A 26,634-nucleotide genomic window follows, 5' to 3' on the forward strand; every position below is an offset into this window, starting at 1 on the left:
AATGATGACTGGAATGATGAAAAGAATTTTCATTTAAAAGTGAACTTACAGAAATTAACTGTTGGCATATTTGTTTCACATCAATAATGTCCAGTTTGTCCTGCTGGACATGACACACAGCAATACTGTTAAGTGTCACTTGTGCCATTGTTCTGAGCCATGTTTTCATTGTCCTAAGAGCACTGAAACTTCTTTCAGCCTCAGCTGATGAGACTGGGACGACAAGGGTTTCAACTTCATCAAACATTACTCTCATTTCAGCAAGAACAAGCAATGTTGTGTTTTTATGTTTTATGGGGACTTTTTACAGACATAATGATTTTATACTGTATGGTATATTATATGTTAACACACGATGTGTTAAGCAGGCGGCACTCAGATAGGCTATATTAACCGTTTGTGTACCGTGAATTGAGCATTTTTCTCAGAACGCTCCTGTAAGAGATTTTAATCTAAATAATATGTTTCCTGATTAAATAAAATAAGCATAATACATAAAAACCACAAGAGACAACCGGACAACAGTGTTTATATATAAATATATTTTAATTTTTCATCGAAATTATTGATAGGGACATATCAGTGTCACTGGATATTGGTAGGGACACGTCCCTAGCGTCCCTACTAAATTCTACGCCCCATACCCAACAGTAGGCTAAATGTAATAAGAAGAGAACCGAGTTGTGACGTATATTTTGTGTGAGTCATGGATGGAAGTCCTGTGAGTGAGGCGTGCTCTGAGCTAAGGCGCATTTGCAGCTCATTACACATCTGCAGCAGAAAGGGTGTTTCCTGAGCTCAGAGACAGCCTATAAGTTTGAGGTCCTGAATGAACAGTTAGATCTGGAGGAGAGCAGGTTAAGGAAAGGGTGAATAAACCTGGGTAAAGATTTGTCCGAATAGGTATGTTAAAAACAGCTTATTTAGTTTAATTCTATACTATTTATTATATGTGTAATTTTACAAATTATATTATGTGTAATTTAAAAAATATATATATTCAAGTAACTTTACCTGATGTTTTTTCAGTACCAATTTTTGATGATGATTAATAAAATAGTGTTTATCCTTCAAAACTAAATCTTTTTTCATACTTTTCTTTTTTCGTTATTTCTAGCAATTTGATAATAAAATGGACATCAAGCCAGTATTAAGGAGTTTTGGCTCTCTGATCCGAGCCATTCTTACATTTCTTTTTGCTCTCCTGGTGCTTGGGGTGATGTTATGGGCATACATTCATGGTTTTGAGATAGCTACATCTCCATTTAACATTATCTCTTTTGGTTTCTATGGACTGCTGCTATGCTTCCATGTCCTGATTCAGAGCCTTTTTGCCTTTGTGGAGCATCGGCGCATGCATGCAAGACGCAAACCTTGCTCTTACACAAAATCCATTGGCTTTACTATATCAGCCTTTCAGGAGGACCCTGCCTATCTCCGTGAGTGCCTTCTGTCAGTACGGGCTCTGCAGTACCCAACTGAGCTCCTACGCATTGTCATGGTGGTGGACGGAAACTCTGAAGATGACCGCTACATGATGGAGATGTTCCGGGAGGTCTTTGCAGACCAGGATCCTGGCTGTTATATATGGCAAAACAACTACCACTCTTGGAACCCCACAGGCCAAGTTACAGAAGAAAATGATGGGGTGATGTTTGAAGACCCCCAGCGCTTGGAGGTTGAAGAACTCATTAGGACCAAGAAGTGTGTTTGCATCATGCAAAAATGGGGAGGAAAGAGGGAAGTGATGTATACAGCATTCAAGGCACTAGGATCCTCTGTGGATTATATACAGGTTAGTGATATTAACAAGCACTTATACTAAGAACAAATTAAGCATTGAATTTTAGGGTAACAAATATGTAAGAAATACTCCATCACTCTTCCATTTTCTTCATATTCTGCTTTTTGTAATCAGGTATGTGACTCGGACACAAAATTAGACCCTCTGGCCACAGTGGAGCTCTGCAAGGTGCTGGAGAGTAACCAGAAATACGGTGCCGTGGGAGGTGACGTGATGATCCTTAACCTTAAAGACTCCTATATCAGCTTCATGAGCAGCCTGCGCTACTGGATGGCGTTTAACATTGAGAGGTCCTGCCAGTCCTTCTTTGACTGTGTATCCTGTATCAGTGGCCCCTTAGGTATGTAATACAAAACCTTTTTAAACCAAAATTGTATATGAAACAAAATTTACCCTATGCCATATAAATGCATGTTCTTGGTCTTATACTGAATGAGTCATCAGTGCAGCTTATTTCAAATAAAAAAGTTTGTCTTCATAATTTGTCTTCATGACATTATAAGAAAAAAAGTGGTTATTTTAAAAACTGTTCACTGACAGACGTGACAGGTTCTTTGGGGAACCAAAAATGGTTCTTATATGGCATCTCTGCGAAAACCTCCTTTTGGAACCTTTATTTTTAAGAGTGTAGCATGAATAAAATATATTTTTTAAATAAGTATTTAAACTATCTTTGGTCCACTCAGAGCACTGATTACTCAGTTCTAATCTGATCTAACCAAGTAGGCATATTTTTGTTACTCTGATCTAAGTTTTAATATTTTGTCTGTATGAATAAATGCATTTGATTATCTTCGCTTCAGGTCTTTATAGGAATGACGTCCTCCAGCAGTTTTTGGAATCCTGGTTCAACCAGAAGTTTCTTGGTACCCACTGCACTTTTGGGGATGACCGCCATCTCACCAATCGAATGCTAAGCATGGGCTATGCTACAAAGTAAGTGGTTACTGTATGGCCAAATATGATTCACCATTGATGATTTAGAAGTAAAATTGCTAAGTGATCGTCCTCTATAACATTCTTCTCCTGTCAAATACTTCTAAACTGTATTTAATTTCAAACAGACATGTTTTAACTGTGAGTTTCTGTTCCTATAAGGTATACTGCCCGTTCTAAGTGCTATACCGAGACTCCCGCTCAGTTTCTGCGCTGGCTCAATCAGCAGACGCGTTGGACCAAATCCTACTTTCGTGAATGGCTCTATAATGCTATGTGGTGGCACAAGCATAACCTGTGGATGACCTACGAATCCATTGTCTCAGGCATCTTTCCTTTTTTTGTCACTGCCACCATTATCAAGCTCTTCTGGACAGCCACTCTATGGGACATTTTGTGGGTTTTGTGCTGCATCCAGTTGATTGGTCTGATAAAAGCAGCCTATGCCTGCATCCTACGACAAAATGCAGTGATGCTCTTCATGTCCTTATACTCTGCCCTCTACATGACCAGCCTCCTGCCTGCCAAATACTTTGCCATTATCACCATGAATAAAAGCAGCTGGGGGACATCGGGCCGTCGTAAGATGGTGGGGAACTATATTCCCCTAGCACCCCTTTCAGTGTGGGCAGCCGTCTTGTTGGCAGGCCTGGGGTACACGATCTACAGGGAATGCAATGAGAAGTGGACAACAGATGAAAAAAAAGAAGAGATCAAGTTTTTGATATTTGGATCTACAGCTTATGTGTGCTACTGGCTTGTAATGATCTGCCTTTATTGGATATGGTTTCGGAGATTATTACGAAAACGCTCACAGAGTTACACTGTGAATGTATAAGACAATTATTTGGGCACATTTTTATTTATTTAAGAAAACTTGAACTTTTTTATGGTCTTCATGCAATTTTATTTATAGATTGTTTTTTAACTTGCAATTTTATTTGTGATTTTTTTATGTATATATTAGTATTGCACATGATATGGTGTCCATTAATACCATGAATTTAGAAATCAGAAATGATGTGGAAACTACTTGCCTTTATGAAATACAATGACTGTATTAAATGTGCAGAAAGCAGTAGTCAACATTTGATGCTGTAAGGTTTTAAATTAAACAAATATAGCCTAAAAGTAAACCTCAATATTACAGATGTTATTTTTATTGAGGGAATTGTAACATAGCACTTTACACCATTGAGCTTACTGAAGTGATATTGATTGATTGTTGAGATAACTGAGGAAACAATAAGACATGCTGTTACAACAACACTTTATTTAAAGAATGCTGATAAAAAGATACATACCTGACACAGTGAACAGCACTGACCATGTGCTGCTGAAGATGTATTAGCATTTGTTATTATCAGAATGACTACTTACACAAATATGATATAATTATTTATCAATAAATGTATTAATTATTAACACAAATATTTCATGAGAAGCATATGTGCTGATTTACAATGCTTGTAATTCTTTCTGATGTAATGTGACAGGGCATTTTGTTGTCTTTTAGCTCTTGAAGAGAGTATGTTGAGTCAGTATATTTATTGCCAGCAATATTCTGTAAATGTGAACTCAAAAATGGTTGTTATTTAATAACACAAGAGAATAAATTATTTTTTAAAGGAAACCGTGCTGAACTTATTTCAACCATTGCTTTGACATTTGTTGAAAAAATGTTTTGTTATACTTTGATGGACAAAAAATATAAAAGTATAGCTGCAAGCAGCAATTAATGGAGTTCAAGTGCTTTAATGTCTTTAAGCATCTACATAAAAAGGTATGTTTTATTTAGCAAGCCTGTAACCACCTAGATCATAGAAGAAAAATACCATTTATAGCCAAAACAGGCAATTTACCAAGGAAAGATATGTTTTAAAGCCTTTTAATTGTTATCGAGGTTGAGCCAAAAACCTTTTACTAGTTTGTGAAAGTAGTTTTTTTAAATAATCTCCAATATTTAATTTGATTGACAGCAGTGGTCCTATGGGCAAAGTTGCTCAGAAAGAGGAGTTCCCTTTCAGTCAGTCATGTTCAAAGTTAAGTCGGAACAACTGACGAATTGGGATCTCGTCTGAGAGCCCAATCGCGACTATAAACTAAACGAGCCAATGCACATTGGCATGCGAGATTTGCATCGTGCACCCCGCCCCACAAAAAGGTATATATATGCACAATGAGCACGTGCAATCGCATATTCAAGCTTTCACGTCAGCGGTGGTCGCCATTTAAAGGGACATTGCACTCTCAAAGAGCATTTTCTTTTTGAATGCTTATTGCAGTTGAATTAAAATAGTTCCTGTGCACTCGTGCTATGACCAGCACAATAAAAGAGTTATTTCCCTAAAAGAGCAAGCACGGGTATGAGACTGTGTCTTTTAAAGATGTTATTCCACCCATGTGTTTCTGGATGCAGTCATTTCTTGACTCTGTCTTCACTTGTCGGGCTTAAAGCACGCTGACCCAGAGCTGACAGCTATGCTTTCCCAGGCCGCTGATAGCGTCAGGCTCAAGTGTAGGCTTTCACAGTGCCCCGAACGTTCAAGGCTGGGCGACTGATATCTCGGGGTGGTTCACGCTGATCAACAGCGTCCCACCCCAGCGCCCTTCTTCCTAGAAGTGCCTGAAGAGATTACCAGATCATGGAAGGCACCTTTTTCTGCCCGAAACCGAGCAGGTACTTCTTCCACCCTCACAACCCTTGATGGTGGGGTAGCCAAAGGGTAGAGATCCCCCCTGGTGGAGCATGCGGTTGCGATGCATTTGCAGGCTGCCGTCTGGTGGGGTAATCCGTGTCTCCCATCCAAGGCCTGATAGTTCTCGTCCGTGCTTACTGCCAAGGCTTACAGATCCATAGCTTTGCTCTGTCCCCTTCGTGCTTTGCGCTTATATGCGGACCAAACACAGAGCTTCAGGACCTCAGAACAGCTGAGACAGACAGCAGAATGGAAAGGCTTTCTCCAAGCAGAGGCTGGTGCTCTGGATAGTGGTCGCCGTAGTCTTGGCATTCCAAGCCCAAGATCAGCCATGCCCCCTGGGGGTGAGTGCTTATTCCACTCGGTGCCTCGCTAGCAGATATTTGTAGAGCTGCAAGCTGGGCAACACCCAATACATTCGTGAGGTTTTACAATTCGTGCACTTATTTGCTCCATAGGTGAGTTCCCCAACTAGTGAACCCATATGGAGTTCCTCCAGCACCCTCGGCAGTCAGACGTAGCGGAGACATCCAATGCTAGGCCTAGCACTCGTGAGTATGCCCAGTTGGTTAGCCCCTGTGCTAGGCTGGGTGCCCATATGTTGTGATTCCTACGGCGATCCCATATGTGTATTCTTTCACAGTATGGCTTCTCTGTCGGCGAACCCCGTGTCTTTCCTTGGCAGAGCCCACTCTGCCATCTCTCCCGATATTGACTCCCCCCTAACTAGGCTGGAGCTACCCCAGAGACCTTCCATATGTACTACTGCCCTGTTGGCCAGTCCATAAGTGTAATCCCCACATGATAACTCCCTACTGACAGGATGTGGTCTCCGTAGCGTCCCTTTCCATAGGTACGCTTCCCCAGTGTTATCCAATAGTCTCACTGAGTGGGTCAGAAGGAACAGCAGTGATTGACCTTCTCTGAGTAAGACCCTATCCCATCTTCCGCCCCAGTGCGGGGCGGATTAGGTGGCTTAAGTGGAGCGCTGGAAGGGGCAGCAATCGCGCCGCTTTGGGAGGGAACCCAATTTGTCAGTCGTTCTGATGTAATGTTGAATGTAACTGACTGAAAGTGAATGTCTGGGTTACAATTGTAACCCCAATCCCACAGACCGAGGCCATACTATACCGAGTTTGGTGAAATTATCTCATTCCTTTCAAGAGGGATATCCGTTTTAGTAAAAGTGGCCAAGCTCACTTCGAAAGTTTTGGCATGCTGTCGTTGACGTGAATCAAAATTTTTACTTTTTTTGTAATAATTATTGACAATCAGACTCTAGATAATCTTTCTGCACTGGTTTGGTTCTGATCAGGCGAAAACCCTAGGACTAGTTTGCAAAAGTAGGTTTTTCGAAAAATCCAAAATACCCGAAAATTTTGTCAAATCCGAAACATGCATTTTGTTTGTCTTGAGCCAATGATTCTAATATAAGACACTTGAGTCTGCGACGAACAGTTTAGGTTATGAGCCATTAAGTACTTTTGATCGCTGTAGCGCCACCATCAAGCCGATTGGGGCGAGCTCTGTTGACGTTGTAGACGGGTGGGTACTACCATCCCTCAAAGTTTCAAGTCTCTACGACTTACGGTTTGGTCTGCCCTATCACTTTTGGGGGAGAATGCTGATCCTTGGAAATTCTAACAATTACAATAGGGTTTCAGCGCTATGTGCTTGAATTCCTAATTAAACAAAACTGATTGGAATTTGACTACATTTTTAAACACAACATTTCCAGCAATGTAGGATGTGGACTGTGGTGCACCTCTAAATACAGTTTGTAATATATCTGAACAAAATACAATATAAGGGAGGATTCCCTGACATTTGTACATCCAGACCAGAGCAGACATAAATCAGTTTGAGTGTCATTTACAGCAAAATCAATAACACTGTAGGATAACATGATATGCATGATCAATTCAAAGCAAATGATTTACACTTTTGTGTGATTAAAGGCATCTAGTCACACAAGAACACAGGGTGAATCAGAGTAGGGTGGGTGCCATTTGGGGGTAATTGTTTCATGGAAAACATTTTATGAAGAACATTTGAGTGTTATAGCATGTTTAGACTGTTACCAAAGGCAACCAAGGTGGATCACAATAATAGAAGGTTCAATTTTTGAATTTGTTTTAAATACAACCATAAACAAAAAACATAAATTACTTCCAAAACTTTGAAGATAAGAACGTTACATTTACAGTAACAGGGTGTCAAAAATGATTACAATGCAATTTTCATTGCTGTTATGTTCATGACTTGAAAACAAACGACACTTACACTCCACTGATGACATCAGCATTTTGCTTTAAAATGGGTGGAGCTACTCAGACATGTCACAATGCATGAAAGAGTGATGACCCCCTAATGTCGTAATTATCATGGGAGGGTTTGGTAAATAATTATTGAAGTCAATTAATAAACCATTTACTACTACTACGCATGTTCTAAAGAGAGAAACCCGTAATTTAGAGCGTAAATGGAAAAAAACTAACTTAGAGGTCTTTAGAATCGCATGGAAAGACAGTATGTCACGTTATAAAAAGGCCCTAAAAAAGGCCAGGGTTGAGCATCTCCGCAATCTAATAGAAAACAACCATAACAATCCTAGGTTCTTATTTAACACCGTGGCTAGACTAACAAATAAACATATGTCTCCTGAACAAAATATTCTGTTACAGTTTAGTAGTAATGATTTCATGAAGTTCTTCACTGAGAAAATAGAAAACATCAGAACCACAATTGTAAACGTTCAATCCTCAATCGCGCCTTATAATTCGTCCTCAATGATCACCCCGCAAGAACAATTACAGTGCTTTACAACTATAGAACAAAAAGAGTTAAATAAACTTATCATTTCATCTAAAACAACAACATGTTTATTAGATCCTATACCAACTAAACTATTGAAAGAAGTGTTACCTGTAGTGGAAGAGCCTCTCCTCAATATTATTAACTCATCTTTATCATTAGGTTATGTTCCAAGAACATTTAAACTGGCAGTTATAAAACCTCTCATTAAGAAACCACAATTAGATCCACATAATCTAGCAAATTATAGACCCATTTCAAATCTACCTTTTATGTCTAAAATACTAGAAAAAGTTGTGTCCTCTCAACTGGGCTCTTTCTTGCAAGAAAATGAAATCTATGAAAAGTTTCAGTCTGGGTTCAGGCCGCATCATAGCACTGAAACTGCGCTCGTTAAAATCACAAATGATTTACTCTTAGCTTCTGACCAAGGCTGTATTTCAATACTAGTTTTACTTGATCTTAGTGCTTCGTTCGATACTATAGATCATACAATACTCTTAGATCGACTACAAAATTATACTGGTGTTCAAGGACAAGCATTAAGCTGGTTTAGATCGTATTTATCTGACCACTACCATTTTGTTTATTTAAATGGAGAAAAATCGATCATAACTCCAGTAAATTATGGAGTGCCGCAGGGATCTGTCTTAGGCCCTCTATTATTCTCAATATATATGCTGCCACTTGGAAATATTATAAGGAAACATGGAATTAGTTTCCATTGTTATGCTGATGACACTCAAATATATATTTCATCACGGCCGGATGAAAACGCTAAATTATCCAAATTGACAGAGTGTGTTAAAGATATAAAAGATTGGATGACGCGCAATTTCCTTTTATTGAATCCAGACAAGACAGAGGTAATACTTATCGGTTCAAAAAACCACCCACAAAACCTCTCACAATACAACTTTAACATAGTAGGATGTCCTGTTACTTCATCCTCTACAGTAAAAGACCTGGGTGTTATACTAGACTGCAACCTGTCTTTTGAAAATCATATTTCATATGTTACAAAAACGGCCTTTTTCCACCTTAGAAACATTGCTAAGCTACGTAATATGCTATCTGTTTCTGATGCAGAAAAGTTAGTTCATGCATTCATGACCTCGAGACTAGATTACTGTAATGCTTTATTAGCTGGTTGTCCTGCATCCTCAATAAACAAGCTACAGTTAGTTCAAAATGCCGCCGCTAGAGTTCTAACTAGATCAAGAAAATATGATCATATAACACCAATTTTATCATCACTACATTGGTTACCTATAAAGTCACGTATTAATTACTTTTTACTGACTTATAAAGCCCTAAACGGCTTAGCTCCAGTCTATTTAACCGATCTTCTATCGCCCTATAATCCATCGCACTCTTTAAGATCACTAAATTCGAGGCTTTTGGTCATACCTAGGATATCCAGATCCACCAAAGGAGGGAGAGCATTTTCACATTTAGCTCCAAAACTCTGGAATAGTCTTCCGGATACTGTTCGTTGCTCAGACTCGCTCTCCCAGTTTAAAACTAGATTAAAGACGCATCTCTTCAGCCAGGCATTTATATAATACTTTTAATCTTACAGTTAAATCCGGTCTATAGTTCATAAACGCCAGAGGAGAACTGGCCCCCGACTGAGCCCGGGTTCTCCCAAGGTTTTTTTTTTTCTCCATTAGGTCACCTGATGGAGTTTTTAGGTTCCTTGCCACTGTTGCCTTTGGCTTGCTCAGTTGGGGATATTTGGGGATATTTAATTGAATTAATCAATCAACGATACCATTGATCAGCATTACCAAACGTGGACGTTCCACTAGAAACAAACATTGATGTATTGTTTTAATTTATTTCTGTGAAGCTGCTTTGATACAACCTATGTTGTGAAAAGCGCTATATAAATAAACTTGACTTGACTTGACTTGACTTATCATTGTAAGAAAATTACCTGAAAATATACTAGTTGATCACGTATGTATTTTAGGTCAAATATGTTTAAACATGCAAGGTATTGTATTTTTCAAACACCCTATAAAAATAGATTAAAGGACATAACATGTGGAAACAAATGGTCTTGACTGAGTATCTACATTTTAAACATCCAACTTCACTAAAGCAAGAACTCCTTGCTTGCAAAAAATGTCCATTGTTCACTGTCAATAGTGTAGTGATACATGAAGCACAGGAGTCACTTTCAAACTAAGCAGCATTTTTTTGGTCAGTGCTCCAAATTCCTGTGAAAAACTTGAACCAAGTGTGAACTGTGCATGGGGAAATGTTTCATCCTTAAGCAAAATCTGAAGCAAAAGCAAATAATCTGAGTGGGGAACTTTTTTGCTCTCACACGGAACTCCCAATCCCACTGAATAAGCTGTTCAAACTAGATTCTGAGGATGTAAAATGGCCTATTTTTTAAAAACATAGGCTACGTTAAATTTTTTTATTTTTTTAAATCATCAAAAATACTCAAAATAGACGCGGAGCAGCAGAGAGCAGCAAAACACGACATCAGATAGCCTCGAGGAACAAGCTTCTGACAATGAAGATTCACATCTTACAGCATTTGACTGTACAAACTCTGGCCCTTCTCTCTTCCCGCCAAACACTAGCGGATCATACCATCTGTAGGGGTCGATTAACTCCCATGACAACGGAAACACATTTAGTTCAATGTCAGTGCTATTACAAATGCATTTGAACTGATAACATGATCACAAATAATATCATTAATCAAACAACATGAAAACATACTCATAACATATTAAACAATAAATCAATGTATACAATAACACTGTGAACTGATGTTCATGTGATGATAACCCCCAGGTTGATCATCACAGCTACAAATCCAGCAAATTTAAAGTTTGCATTCTTTTAATTCAGCAAAGAGGTCACGCTGTGGGATATAAATCTTCTATTGGTCGCATCCCTTCTTGTGATACCAATTCACAGGTGTGAATTTGAACTTTGAAACTGCGAAACTTCTTCGCTTGAGCTTCCTGTCTCCCACATTCGCATACGTATAAATGGTTCAACGTTATATGTGACCGCATCTTTAGGCATTTAAAACACATATGTGGAGTGACTCAGATGAACTTGCACTTTTCAGTAATGCAATGACGTTCTTCCGGTATTCTTTGTTTAAATAGTGAAATTCCTGTAATAGCCCTGCCCTGTATCATTCTTACTCATTCAACTTTATCAAGAGGTCGATAAAGCGGTTATACTGACATCAACCAGCGTTTTTCCAACCAGTGGTTTCCGTTATGTTTAGTCATGTTTTATTTGGCCAGATATACAGATTGAAGCTGATATAAAGATGGATTGACCTAAACACGCAACACTCATCGTGATTACGCTTGAGAAAAATGAAGAAACCTCGGTCTGTTACTGGCAGTCAAGCCATGGTAAAAGTGATGCTTCACCCTCAACAAATGTTTGCAATTATTTCGACCCTGCCCACCCTGTCTCTTCTTCCCTCCTTGCGTCAGAGGGTCTACAGACCCAGACTGCACATATGGGAATGATTAAAAGAGGAAACAGAGTTCTCTGAGTAAGAGTAGCTATGTAGGCCTCAAACAACATGTTCATGCCCCTGTCATTTCTGTTTTATTCTCACACACTACACTCGCAACAACAAAGCTACACCACAACAGCAACCACAAATGAATCAGCTTCATTGATAAAAAAATAAATGCCTGTAACGGCCACCATTCACAGTACTGATATTCATATGCTACAACTACTATAACACTTTATTTTGAAGGTCCCCTTTGTACATTCTGTTGAGGATAAGTAACTTTGCCACTACATGTCAACTAACTCTCAGTTTTAGTAGACTGCTTAATATCTGCTAACTCTTTATTGTGTTGGTCCTCCAACAGACATTCTACCTATAAGTAACTTTGCAAGTACATGCAAACTTATTCTAACCCTAACCCATACCAGTCTACTAATACTCTAGTAACATTGGACATGCAGGTGCAATGTAACTTATAGACAACAGAATATGTTAAATATGTTAAAGGGACCATCAAAATAAAGTGAAACCCAAATAACTCACCCGATTCGATAACTGATAATGTGTGATCTTGTATTTAGGTTTTGCAGTTGGTTGTTTGGCTTTTGCTTAATTCAAATTTTAAAGTTATAATACACACAAAAATGAAAAATGATCATTTACTCATCCTCACGTTGTTCCAAGCCTGAATTACCTTTTTCTTCCATAAAGAAGACATTTAGCCAAATACCTAATTGTTTTTTGTCCATATGTGGGGTCCAATGTTTTGGCCAATTGACTTTCATTGTATGGACAAAACAGCTGAAACATTGTTCAAAATATCTTCTTTTTTATTTCACAAAGTAAGCTATACAAGTTTGGAACAATATGAAGGGATTGATGAGTTTTGAATTCTTTCTTTTTATCAGTTTACAATAGACAACCTTAAACAAATCTCCCTAAATAAGTCTTTTTAGTCTACAGTTTAGAGTATATAATAATTTTGTCCTGAATGTAATAAATACATTGTTAAATTAAACATGGAGGAAAATATTTATATATTATTTCTAAATACTGAGGTGGTGTGATGATCAACAATTACTTGCATGTATGGCCATTTAAACCCCTTTTTACAAGGCATTCACATTACTTTTCAAACACCATTGTAAAAAATGAAATATGCTCAGAAAATATGATCAGAATATGGGATACATATACGCAAACTAGCAAAGCAAGATCAAAAACTTCTTAGGTGGTGTCAAGTGTTTATATTATCTTGTTACTTAATGCCAAATAATTGTTTAAATCCTATGTTTGTCCATTTTTATCAATATGCTCTTGATATTGCTGCCTACAGTTGGCAGATAGTTTGTTTTCAGAGGATTGGCAGTTTATATAGATTAAATTTTTTCTTCAATTGACATCCAATTACAGACACATTCTGCTGGACTCCAACAGTGTTAGATAAAAAAAAAAAAAAAAAAAAAAAAAAAAAACTTTGGAAAGAACTGATATCAGCAACATCTTGAAGACATGTTAGTCAAGTTTCAAAAACAAGTTTTAAAGTCCCATCTGATATCTGATAGTTATCACATCTGATAGTAATAGTTAGTTCTTTCAGGGAAACTCTTTGTGAGAGAGTAATTCCAAATCGGACATATTTATTTATTTAGCACATTCATAACTTTGTAACGGTTCCATCTAGGGCAAGATAATAAAAGCTAAACAGCCAGTGAATAGAGAAGCATTTCATGTTCCGAGTTCCATGTCTTATGTTTGATCATATTTTGAATAAAGCTGCACTTTGGTTCTCAAAGCTTGCCTCCAGTGGATGTTGATTACAGATTGCATTCTTTGAAATAAAATAAACTATTTTCCACTTTACGTTTACACTATGTAGTCTTCCATTTTGGGTGGTTTCTCTGTCATGACCTCAGCATTGAGTTGGCGGACATCTTATCTCAGAAAAGATTAGGAAGTGCCAAAGGAGATGAGAAGCAGAAATATGACCAGTGGTAATGATGATAATCAACAAGCAGGCTTTTAGGGATGACTTTTATTTAAATATATTTGTAATTTATGAAAAATCTGAAGAACTGCAATAAAATCCAGACATTGTAATAAAATTTGCAGCTCTAAAATACACTGTCCTAACAAACATTATGGAAAATTGTAGTGCTGTACAAAGAAGTATTCCCCAGTTTGGACTTAATTGGTTGTTGGGACAACAGAAGCAAAACACAGAGTAAAGACTGTAAAAGGAGTAACGCCTTGAGTCACGTCTGGCTATATTTAGTAGCATAAAGTAGACTTTATAACATGACGTAGTGGTACAGCCTCACTCATATGCTCAGATTTACTGCCTCGCCTATGTTCTCCCAGCCATTTTCAAAAACTCACTTCTTTATAATATTATAAAGTATAAAGTATGTTGTTCTCAAATAATTTGGTCCTAAATCATCTGGGAATTGCCTTATTTATTGTTTTTCTCACGTTTAACAGTGAATCAAATATTTCTTCTTTTCTGTGGATTTTGTTTCTTGGGCTGGATCAGAATGATTGTTCCCAATCTGATTGGATAACCAATACAGCACCCTATGGACAAGGAGAGATAGAATAAAACAAGAAGTGAAAAATTTGATTAAACATAAATGAATCACATTGTGCATAAAGATCTTTAGATGTCTAATGTCTAATTGATGTCTAATACATTTCATGACAATATCACAGGCACATTTTCATTACTGTAATGCAGGGTTTCCCAAACTGAGGTTTGTGATTGAACTGCAGGGGGTTCCTGAGTTGGAGAAAAGCTAATAACTGATTAAAGAATAAAAAGTCAAATTAAAATACTTTTTTAAAATAAAAACAACAGTAGTAGAACACACACAAACACGATGATGAAGGGAAACAGGTAGTTTTTAAAGGGTAACTCTCACCAAAATGCAAACTAGGCTCTTTTTGTTAAAGCTACACTGTGTAACTTTTTTAGTTGATTCTTAGCAAAAAACACTTAGTTCTTTCAAAAATATACGTGCTCATTAATGTATATTTACTTCTTTCAAGTAATAAAGTATTCTCGTAAGTTTATAATCTGCCATTGAAAGTACATACGGGTAAGGGGTTCGAATGCCGGTCGCCATGTTGCCCCTCCATCTTGAAACTACATTAGCCAAAGAGGGACATGCCTGTAAATTCAAGCTTCGCCTTTTGCGTTTTTCACTCAGTGACACCGTGACGAATGCGAGGGGGAGATTACTCGCGAGCTCGCGAGTGCCGGCGGATTTGAAAGATAGTGCGGTGTGTGTGTGTGCGTGCGTACTCACATTTGAAAGAGAGAATTAAAACGTCAACGCGACAGACAAATCAGCAAGACCATCGTCAATATTGGAGTAACTTTTCCCAGATGGAAAGAGCTCATGAGGAGAAAAGATTTTAAAACGGACGCCGAGGTTGCCTGCTTTCTTCTCGACAGGTAGCCTGTTGTAATTCATTTGTGTAAATTCAAAGTTTTATAGTTGCTTGTCTAACCATAGCATGGTTGTGCATAACGCCAGAACGACCTCTAGTATCACTTCATCCTCACATCAATGGTGAAAAAGTATTGTTTACCTTGTAACATAAATCTGTGCTGCGACGGATCACAGGTGATGAATAGTTTTAAAGGCGCAATTTTTTAAGCTATATATAAAAAAGGATACTGAACGTTTTAGTTATTTTTAATAGCTTTTACTTTGAACACATTGTAACGTTAGCCTAATCTGATTATGCTGGGATAGCCGATTCCAAGAGTGACGTTTACCTCCTGACATCTGTCCTGTAGTTTTATTCATTTTAGACGTATTGTTTATTATTGTCATGGACGAAGTCGATAACTGGAAGCCATGTTAATCTTGGAATAATACGGCCACCGTAGGAGTTAAAACGCCCTCGGAATTGAGAGGAACAGAAACTAAAATTCATTGGGTAGTCATATACAATTTCACCGCTAGATGGGGGTAAAAATCACACAGTGTAGCTTTAATCTACCCGAGGCAAACTTTCGTTTAAAAGCATAATTACAATTGAAACGCCACTTTTAAGTTTGACCATATTTTTGTTTTAGGTTAAAATGCCTTGTGAATGGGGCACTTTTATGATAGCATCAAAAATCTATATTTTTAAAACACTGAGAAGGCTCGACACAACATGAAACTTTGCTCGAAGTATCACCAGTTGCTCTACACATGAACTCGAGCATTGAGAACATTGTTTGTGTACACAGAGTTTACTAAAAAGAAAGATTTTTTTTAGTTCTAGAATTAATGCGAGCATTCAGTATTCCTCAAAATTAATCAAAAAATATTATGCAAACCTGCAATTAAATGTTAAATAACTAATTAATCTCACTTTGCTTCTGACATTCGACAATCCAATTCAACCATACCAATAAGCAAAAGTGACTTCCCATAACCAAACATCACATTTGAGTTTTATTTTTTGATCTTCCTATTCTTCTGCAATCCAGATTCCAGAATGGCAGCACAACTGAAAGGTTTATTTGACTTGCGCCCTCTACTGCACAAGTGTGAATTTGCGTTTCCTTCAGTCTGAGGATTATTATGACCGCCGCTAGCGTAGCTAGCGAAAGCGGTCATATAGGGATTGTCAAAGTTTTTTTGTCACCTTACTGAATTTTTCGTCAACGATACCAGGGACACCGAAGCACCGGGGAACATGAAATTTGGTGGGCATGTAGCCCCACTAGACTTCTAAGGAAAAATTTCGTTTGGTCCCCGGGGGCCACTCCCCCCCCCGCACTGGGCCCCCCCAAACCCAAAAAATGCATTTTTTTCCTAAATAACCACCTGAACCGTGGCACCGAGGATGAAGAAATTTTTATGGTATGTTGGTCTACTAGACTTTTACGGAAAAATTTCGTTTGGTCCCCGGGGGCCACTCCCCCCCCGCACTGGGCCCCCCCAAACCCAAAAAATGCAGTTTTTCCTAAATAACTACCTGAACCGTGGCACAGAGGATGAAGAAATTTTTATGGTATGTTGGTCTACTAGACTTTTACGGAAAAATTCCGTTTGGTCCCCGGGGGCCACTCCCCCCCCGCGCTCGGGCCCCCGTAAATTTTTCGTCAACGATACCAGGGACACCGAAGCACCGGGGAACAAGAAATTTGGTGGGCATGTAGCCCCACTACACTTCTACGGAAAAATTTCGTTTGGTCCCCGGGGGCCACACCCCCCCTGCGCTGGGCCCCCCCCAAACCCCAAAAAATGTAGTTTTTCCTAAATAACTACCTGAACCGTGGCACCGAGGATGAAGACGTTTTTATGGTATGTTGGTCTACTAGACTTTTACGGAAAAATTTTGTTTGGTCCCCGGGGGCCACTTCCCCCCCCTGCACTGGGGCCCCCGTAAATTTTCCGTCAACGATACCAGGGACACCGAAACACCGGGGAACATGAAATTTGGTGGGCATGTAGCCCCACTAGACTTCTACGGAAAAATTTCGTTTGGTCCCCGGGGGCCACTCCCCCCCCCCCCGCGCTGGGCCCCCCCAAACCCAAAAAAAAGCAGTTTTTCCTAAATAACTACCTGAACCGTGGCACCGAGGATGAAGAAATTTTTATGGTATGTTGCTCTTAAGGGCCCACATCAACCTAGCCCATAATCACTCATTTGTGATTTCCGCCCCTTCCATAAAAAATGAAAATGCAATATTATTCTGCTTTAATCGCCCCTATCTTCAGTGGAGATGTTCAGAACTGCACCATATTTCATGTGTATGATTAACTTGACATCCTCTGGGGGTATCCTCTGCTAAGTTTCATAGAATTTCATCCATGGGGGGGTATAAAATAAATTCATTTATGTGCACATTTAGTGACTGTACACTCATCGGCCTGTAGATGGTGCTGTTGAGCGAAGGGTTGCTGGTTTAGGATGATACTGTCGCACGACGCACACACACATGCAGGAATACAAACAAACGCAAGCATGCACACACACTGACATCCACACGCACAGACACACACCCATACACACACATACAAATCCACATGTACAGACACAGACACACACACACAAACACACACGCGCACACCTGTACGCACACATACATACACGCACAGACACACACACACACACACACACACACACACACACACACACACACACACACACACACACACACACACAGACACACAGACACACACATACACAAAAACACACACACACACACACACACACACACACACACACACACACACACACACACACACACACACACACACACACACACACACACACACACACACAGACAGACAGACATGCACATACTACTACTTTTTTTAGGTATATACATAAACACGCAATACAGCCAAATTACTCCACGTCATTTATTTTTGTGGAAAGCCAGTGCAGGCCTGAGCGGCGGTCATATTTTGTACCGCGATGCGGTACATCTAGTTCATTTCATTTTTGGTGTGAAGGGCCTTTACATTTGCCAAAAATGTAACTTTTTGTGAGTTTTGTTATTAAAAAACAAACATGCAAATCCAGCCCAGGTGAGAAAAGTAATGCAAAAGCAACCTAACACATTACTTTCCGTAAAAAGTAATCAAGTAATGCAATTAGCTACATTTTTGTAATATAATATTGTAATGTAATATTTGAACACATTGATTTTAAAAGTAACTTTCCCCATAACTAATCGATATATGAGAACAGTGATCAAGCGAATGTGTTATAATATTTGAAATATTAACTTACAGGGTATACTTCAAGGAAATATTTTAGGGGTTCAGCTGACAAAAAATAAGTTTGGGAATCCCTGCTGTAAGAATGCTCTAATGTTTTACTTTACTTTTTAATCAAATGAAATGTATATAAAAAAAATAATAATAAATAATAATTATAGGAATTACACTGAATAATTATTGTCAAAATTATTACCCTAGCATAAGGAAGACCAGCAGAAACATTGCAGTCAGACAGGTGGTGAGAAGGGCGGGACTGGGCACCCACAAGGTGAATGGATCCTTAGGGAACAGGGGAGGGAACTGGCCTCCTGGGAGGAGAGCCTGTTCAAATACATCCTGTAGTTCTGCATGGCCTAACTGTGCCAGAGGGACCACTGAGGTGGAAACCACAGACATATAGGAAAGTGAGATCAGCAAGAGCAACAGTACAGTAATGTCATTCTTTTTTTCATACGTGCTTGGTTACCTGTGAGGTAGTAGTAGATCCGGACGAGAGAGTGCTCCTGAGAGAATATTTCACACTGGTAGGTGCCTGAGTGCTCTGGCCGGGCAGAGGAGATAAAGTAAAGTGGATCCACTCCAACCGTGACCTCATCAAATCGATCCATCAACATCGTAATCTCCTGAAGGTCAAGTTCAGCGTTTGTAAGTACAAAAAAGAATAAGAAGGAAAGGTTTAAAAATTCTGATCCTTAAAGTACTGTAACATTTAGCAAGTGGGACTATATCAAAAAATATAAAATTATAATTACAGTATGTTTCCTGCAGAATTTACCAAAATTAGAGGGGGCTATATTATTTATATATATTGGTTAATTCTGCAGGAAACATATTTTGTCTGCATTTGAATAAAAAAAAAGAAAAACCCAAGATGAATTCATTAATTTATGACATATTGTAATTTTGTCTGCATACATTTTTTTTATATTATTGATACATTACGATCAAATTTAGGTAAATTCAACAGCAAACATACTACACTTTTGTCTGCATTTGAATATTAAAAAAAATAAATGGAATGGATGGATAGCCAGCCAGCAAGAAACTTACAATAATTTTGTCTGGATAAAAAAAAAAAAAAACCCAAACAAACAAGGGGAATGAATGAATGCATGAATTAATATTCGTTTTGCTCATTGGTCAATTTAAACATGGTTATCAACTCCTCACCATTGCATATCTCCAGATAATCTCAGCCCCTGTGGGCAGCGGGAAAGGGACCTTACACCACATCTGAGTGCTGTTGTTCTCCTGTACAGTGATTTCCTTCACTGTAAAAGCATGCACACACACAAAGAAACACATTGGACACAGATCTGTATCACTTCACCTTGCAACTGAATGCCTTTTGTCAACAGAAGGACAGAGGCAGCACAGTCTGCCCACCATTCACCTAATTATAATATTTAAACAGAGCCTCTGGTGAGAGCAGCTAAGGAAAAGATACGTTGAGCAGTAATTGTAGCTGTACTGAGTGGAAATGAATACCACGGTGTGTGGGAGAAGGCCTGCCATCTTAGGTGACCCACATGTGTGAAAATGTGTCAAGGCCCAAGGTTTCGTTTAACAACTTCGCTGTGCACTTAAGTAGAGATAAAAGCTATAGATGTCTGCTCTGTGTAAATGCCATTACATAATTACAGAGGTGGTTCTGTCAGGTTGAGTTATAACATATCCATCATGTCAAGTGTGGAGAGAGTGGGTGGGTGGGGGGCTGCCTAGAATTACATATCATCGTCGATTGAACAGAAAACTGTGCAGATGTAAAGGAGCCTGTCAACTCACCGGGGCAATCCAGCGGGAACTCACAGGAGTCGTACTGACAGGTCACGCAGTTATAAACAGCACCTTGCGCCTGGAAACCTAAACAACACATTTTATCCCATTTATATATAATTATACTATCTATATATAATTATATTATAATAATTTCTTTTTTAAACTATATTTGAAAATCAAAAGGCATGTATGTTAGGAGAAGAAGTGTATGGTAGAGCCTGAACATTGCTATCAATGAAAAGATCACCACAGTGGTGGAACCCTTTGGTGCCATGCCACCTTAAATGCCTAAAGATTCTCCAAAGGTTCCTGACAGTCTGAGGCCTTGTCCATACTAATACGTTTTTGTTTGAAAAGCATCTTTTCTTTTCTTTCACATTTTGGCCTTCCGTCCACAGAGCCGGCATTTTTAGCAACGAAAACAAAGCTTTTTGAAAACGCTCTCTAAAGTGGATACATTTGAAAACGGCATTTTCGTGTTGTAGTGTGGACTGTGAAAACGGAGGTATTTGAAACCAATGACGCAAGTATGGTCATGTGACACATATTGAACCCATAGATATGAATGTTTATACCGGTATTGTACCGGTATATGTTACTTTGCACAATCTTGATATCACAGTCCTGCAAAGATGACAGAAAATTCACTCGCATTTGCTGTCCTGCGGCAAAAAAATGAGAGCAGTTGCATTTTAGACAAAACGGTGAGTGACCATGCGACCATGCATCAGTGAATGGTGAGATATTTTGCTAAATAAAATGATCCTGCCAGAAGAATTGCGTGATAACTTCTTGTCTTGTTCTGTCTGTATCATCTCAGTGAGCTTTTATGAGGATTTACGCGTGCACTGTAGGGTGACGTTTCAGTGTGGATGATGAGAAACTTTTGGACGTGTGGATGGAGAGCGTTTTGAAACGAAAACTCAGTTTTCAAATCTATCCGGATTAACGTAGACGTAGCCCGAGAGTCCAAAAAATACATCACAAGAAATGTTTTCATCAGGAGGATCATCACATAGATGTAACTCACCACAAGGGGGAAAACATCCAGAGGCTGCGAGAAATGAAAAAAAAAAAAAAATATATATATGTTTAGATACTGCAATATCCATGTGCAAGGAATGTACAGTTTAATAGTTATTAATACTGAGATGGCTGGGTGAATCAAGTTTTAAGGCTGGAGAAATAATTAAGATAAGAGAGAAATAAGAGGAAATTGTGATGAAACTTATAGCGAAAAGTAAGAGCTGCAGGTTTGAAGATGAAGGCTCAGGCCCAGTTTTTCATGGTTTAGGTCCAGTTTTTCATGGTTTAGCAAGCAAAAGAAATGAAGTGATAATGTAAGTCTCACCTCTGGGCAGCCTTGAGGCTGCTTCAATGAAATTGTTTGCTGCTGCCTGTAACCTGAACTCATACACTGTATCTGAAAAAAGGGAGGAGAGGGGAGAAGGACAGAACCATTTATCTCAATTTCACTTGAACAAGCATGTCAATGATTATATGTCTGTTCTATCAGGCTCTCTCACTGATATTTCATGTCAGTCTCTGTCTGCCTTTTCTCCTTTCTGCTGTGTGAAAGAAAGATGGGCTATCTGATGCTGCATCAACAACTTAATTATTGAACAATTAGAAATCACCTAAAGCAAAAAATTTAGGTGAAAATCTGTATTTTCTCTCTATTTTGTCCTTGTATTAGGTAAAATTTGTAATCAAACCAATGGAACTGACAGGTTTACAGCTTTACAACATTCAAATTCTCATAAAATGCACTGCGTTTCTGGGTGCGGAAAGTGCAAGCAATCACTTCACATTTGTACACCTCAGTTTTCAGAATACGTTATGTAAGAAACTGAGACTCGCCTGTTTATCCTCTGTAATCTAGTTACTGTTGGAGTCCACTGATAAGAGTACACACATTTGCCATTTCAAATGAATCATGTCTGAAAGTAAATATTTACCCTGTTGTTACCAAGTAAATCTACAGGTTGTTGGTGATAGCCTAATTAATTGTCACAGGTCTGGGCTCAAACAAACAGTTATCACTTTGCTGGATATATTTAGATGAATTAATCTGTTACCATCATTTGTCTGCTCGTCAAATTCCTCCACTATAGGCATAATTTCAGCCATCAAGATATTATTCAGCATCACGTCATAGCCTCTCCCTGAGAACCAAATACAAAACAATATCTGTACATGAACATGAACTGTAAAAAAAAAAAGAAAAGATTATTATAAAAGATTATTATTAAAGATTACAAATAAAATACAATTCATAAAGGAACAAGCTAAGTTTAATTGCTGCCCTAATTTTTAAGTAAAATCAAAGTGGACCAAAGTTACTTTTGCACTTTGTTTTTTTACCCCCATGTTGAATTTAATTTGGCAACTGATTAAGAAAACCTCTAGCTAAAATTCATAAAACAGAGTAAAAATGACATAACAGTTAAGTTAAATAGGGCCCATTTTAATCTTATGAAGAAAACAATGTAGGCTACATAGTGGAAAACGTGAATGTGACCACTTCATCGATCCAAACGATGCACATCTATGACATTTTTATATTATAAGATATATATATATATATATATATATATATATATATATATATATATATATATATATATATATATATATATATATATATATATATATATATATATAAAACAACAACAACAGATAAACCCAGTCCTGGATTTCAATAACGCGAACTCCAGTAAGAAATATCATTGCGCATGCAGCTCCGGTAGCTTGTTTTACGTTAGGAACTAACGTTACTTAGGCCTAGCATACGTAAACCAGTGGAAGGATATCATTTATTTATTTACTTAGTAAAACATCTTAATAAAACAACATTTAATAATAATAATTCGGTTGTTAATATTTTCATTATAAAAATAACCGTTTTTATAAAAAGCAAAAAGCGATCACATCACGCTACGATATTTTTTTAGTCTATGGTCGGTAAGTTACCCACATAGCCTAGTAACGTTAGCTTTGTGACTAACTTACACTAACGTAATAGCACAACACCTCGTACGGTTTGGCAATGCTTAGTAGCATAATACTAATATGTGATTTTTTAATTCTTACCTACTTTCCCTGCATCAATTACCCTCGGTTCATTGTTGAATATGCGATCCAGTGTTTTGAAACAAGAGTCTGTATTCCTTACATTGTATTGTGTAAGAATATGGCCCCAACACATACGAAGACTGTCATCGACATCGATAAAGCACTGATAACAATTCAAAGCTGTGCTAATAATCGAGCTGAAAAACAATAGCTTCACAATCAACACAAACATTTCTGTAATTAGGCTACTAGAACTGTTATTGTGTTATTTCTCAACCTGCTTGAGGAGATAATATGAAACTAAACATCGTTAGAAAATTCAGTTGAATGATTACATCATCATGATGAAATAGCCAGAGCCGTTGAAAAACGGTTTTCAACGGCTCTGCGTTAGCTCAGCAATACAGATATTATGGTGATTATTTGTTACAATTAAAAAATAGCTCAAAATAATAAAAATACATAAATAAATAGAAATAAAAAGCAAAACCCTTGATTATAGGCTTCTGTAGCTTTCTTAGAGGGATAGGCTAGTCCACCCAAAATGGAAAATTCTGTCATCATACTCACTACTAGGCCTACCTTCCAAACTTGTGCGGCATTCAAATGTATGGAAACTGAAACTGTTTGGTTACCAACATTCTTAAAAATAATCTCCTTTTGTGTTCCACATAAAAAAAGAAAGTCATTAATGATATGAAAGACATGAGAGTGAGCAAATAATGGCAGAATTTTCATTTTTGGGTGAACTATCCCTTTAACATAGGTGAGGCTAGTTTTTCTTGATCATGCAATGTCCCCAGACAAAAGCAATATGTGCATGTGAGGTTCGTGGTGGTCTTGTGTAGTGTTTCCCCTCTAATTCTTCTTCCTAATTGTCTCCATTGTCTTTTCAACCCTCTTCCTGCTCCCATTATGCACCATTTTGCTGCAAAGTGAAGAGTGTGAAAGAGAGAGGGAGAGAGAGAAGGAAAAAGGGAGGGAGAGGGTGATGCCTGTGTGCCTGTTGATGATAGTGGTGGGGTGCCGTGATATTGCAAATGATCCAAATTGACCAGAACAACAGGAAAAGAGCAGCAGACGAAAGAAAGGAAAAAGACAAAACATAAAATTACAATAATGAGACATATACATGAGACATAATTGCCATTTAAAATAGATCAATATAAAGGTTGAAACATACACATATAAAAAATAAAAACAAAACAATATGGTAGGATGGGGAAGGACTCCCAACATAGTCAATGTGTGTGTGTGTCTGAGAAATAGAGAGACTACCAATCAAGCCCACAAGCTCATTGCATTCCATATCCCACACCCCTCCCCCCCATTCCATCACCCCCAAACACCCTCTCCTCCCTCCACCCCGTCTTTTCCAAAGTGTCGCCATGGTAACGAGACAGGGTGCCTAATACATGAAGTTAATATATTTCCAGTGGCAGGAGCGACTTGGGTACTAATGCATTCATCTGTCTCTGCAAAGACAAGGCAATCAATAGTGAGCAGGAGCCCCACCGCAGGCCTGCCAGAAAAAAAACGTTGTAGTCAGTCAGTCGGGCTATAAGCAATGATCAGAAGACAGGTAGCATTGCGCCGCACTGTCCTGAGATGCTTTTTCTACAGCTGGCCCTCCAACAGGAGGCCAGCAAGTCACAGAGGGTGTGCTGAAAAATTAACATATCATGGAGTGCCGGTGTCTTTTTTTCCAGGGTTCATTTTTCATTTGTGATTTCGAATGTGCATTACATGTGGGACAGTGACATTTTTCTAAAATTTGAAATGTTTTGGATTTATTGACAGCCACGATAGAAACATTTGCGTTTAACGTGTTCTGATGACGATTTGTGGGGTTTAATTTGGATTCCATTCACGTTTTATACATATTGTTTTACAGCAGCTTTGCAGAAAATGCTTGTTTCAATATAAAAATGAGTTTGCCAAAGAAATGTCCATATGACAGTAGTATACAGCTATAATATAATACATGAATTCAGCCATGTATTCGTTTAAGCAGACACAACAAACATGTTAAGCAGCAATTACAACTTGTGCTTGGAATGATTACATTATGAGGATTATATTTGACATTTTATATGTTGATTCAAAGTTGGCATCATCTGAAATCCCCGCAAATTTCTTCTGCATCAATTTAAAAGAGGACCACTGATAAATATTAGAAATTATACCTGAAAAAAAGGAGGTTGGACTGCATTGCGCTGCTCAGATTCAGTTCAATTTTCATGCTCACTTCATTCAAGCTGTCAGTAAACATGCAATAATTGCACCAAACAACAAAACATTCTCCAGCGATACTTTGTGGAATATTACATTTCTCTTTAATTAATGGATTTAGTTTTTAATAGCTCCATTGATAAGTATCAACAAATTATGCACACAAGAAAACTCACCGATATTTAGAAACAAGGTACTATGAGAGAATCAGACATAGGGGAGAAGAGATGCGTATTGACATATGAATCAACAACTCTGTACAGTATGTCCATAAATATATCTGTCTTGTCTTGTACTGAATGATAGCATGAGTGTTGATAATATTATGGGGTCACCACCCTTGGCTGTCTTCTCATTGGATCATTTCTTTGTGTAGAACACAAAGCCAGCCAATAAGGTGTGTCCCCAATAGTAACGACCTCAACTGGAGTACAATCTAATAATATACAGTATACAAACTCTAAATCTAAACACAAAACTGCTCTTTTTCATCATGTGTTTAAACGGGATCTGTAAATACAACTAAGACTGATTTAAAGACAATAAAAAGCCGAATGTTTCTCCTTTGTTTGACTTTTTGGGATGACGGCGCATGCAGCCCTGTTCCTGAGGACCTCACCTGTGACCTAGTTTGACCTCACAGGTTAAGGGTCTCAGGGACAAAGAGACATACAGTGAAAAAACAGGACCACGTTGCTGGAATTAATGAACAATTACGTCGCTTTCAAAGACGCTTTCTTTTTACTGATGTCTTCAAAACCTCAAACATTTGAAGCACCTGGAAAAAGGGTCTCCGACTGCATTGCGCTGTTCAGATTTTCATCCTCACTTTGTTCAGACAGTGAGGGCACACAGAGAGCAGTAAACACATAATGTTTGCACCAAACTGTGTTGTGTCAGTCATAATAAAACCATGGGGTGTTGTTGATGGGTACTTTTACTGCAATATGTTTCACCGCAGAGGCTGTAAGCAGTGGCATCATCCTCTGCACGATTCTACCAGGAGCGTTAGTAAAACCTCATCTGCTTGAGGAGCTTTTCCCTTGAAAA

General features: G+C 38.3%; 2 protein-coding genes across 4 annotated transcripts in view; one reads left to right on the plus strand and one right to left on the minus strand.

The window, feature by feature from the left end:
* Window positions 1-871: 871 nt before the first annotated feature.
* On the plus strand, window positions 872-3,578 carry has1 (hyaluronan synthase 1; the record flags this gene model as incomplete). The annotated part of the gene is made up of 5 exons (XM_081388320.1): window positions 872-903; window positions 1,118-1,795; window positions 1,919-2,144; window positions 2,608-2,740; window positions 2,903-3,578. The coding sequence occupies exons 2-5, from the start codon at window positions 1,133-1,135 to the stop codon at window positions 3,576-3,578; spliced, it is 1,698 nt and encodes a 565-aa protein (XP_081244446.1). The 5' UTR covers window positions 872-903; window positions 1,118-1,132.
* Window positions 3,579-13,788: 10,210 nt separating this feature from the next.
* Window positions 13,789-26,634, minus strand: part of spaca6 (sperm acrosome associated 6) — a 41,669-nt gene continuing 28,823 nt past the window's right edge. For all 3 annotated transcript variants that reach the window (XM_081389820.1, XM_081389821.1, XM_081389819.1), the window contains 8 exons: window positions 22,356-22,442; window positions 21,629-21,700; window positions 21,308-21,331; window positions 20,284-20,361; window positions 19,669-19,769; window positions 18,965-19,121; window positions 18,692-18,872; window positions 13,789-14,338 (listed from right to left, as the gene is read on the minus strand). In XM_081389820.1, the coding sequence (XP_081245946.1) occupies window positions 14,239-14,338; window positions 18,692-18,872; window positions 18,965-19,121; window positions 19,669-19,769; window positions 20,284-20,361; window positions 21,308-21,331; window positions 21,629-21,700; window positions 22,356-22,425 (783 nt within the window). In that variant the 5' untranslated portion in view covers window positions 22,426-22,442 and the 3' untranslated portion in view covers window positions 13,789-14,238. The remainder of the gene's footprint in view (window positions 14,339-18,691; window positions 18,873-18,964; window positions 19,122-19,668; window positions 19,770-20,283; window positions 20,362-21,307; window positions 21,332-21,628; window positions 21,701-22,355; window positions 22,443-26,634) is intronic.

The sequence above is a fragment of the Scardinius erythrophthalmus genome (assembly GCF_964197995.2).
Source record: "Scardinius erythrophthalmus genome assembly, chromosome: 16".
Taxonomy (NCBI): Eukaryota; Metazoa; Chordata; class Actinopteri; order Cypriniformes; family Leuciscidae; genus Scardinius; species Scardinius erythrophthalmus.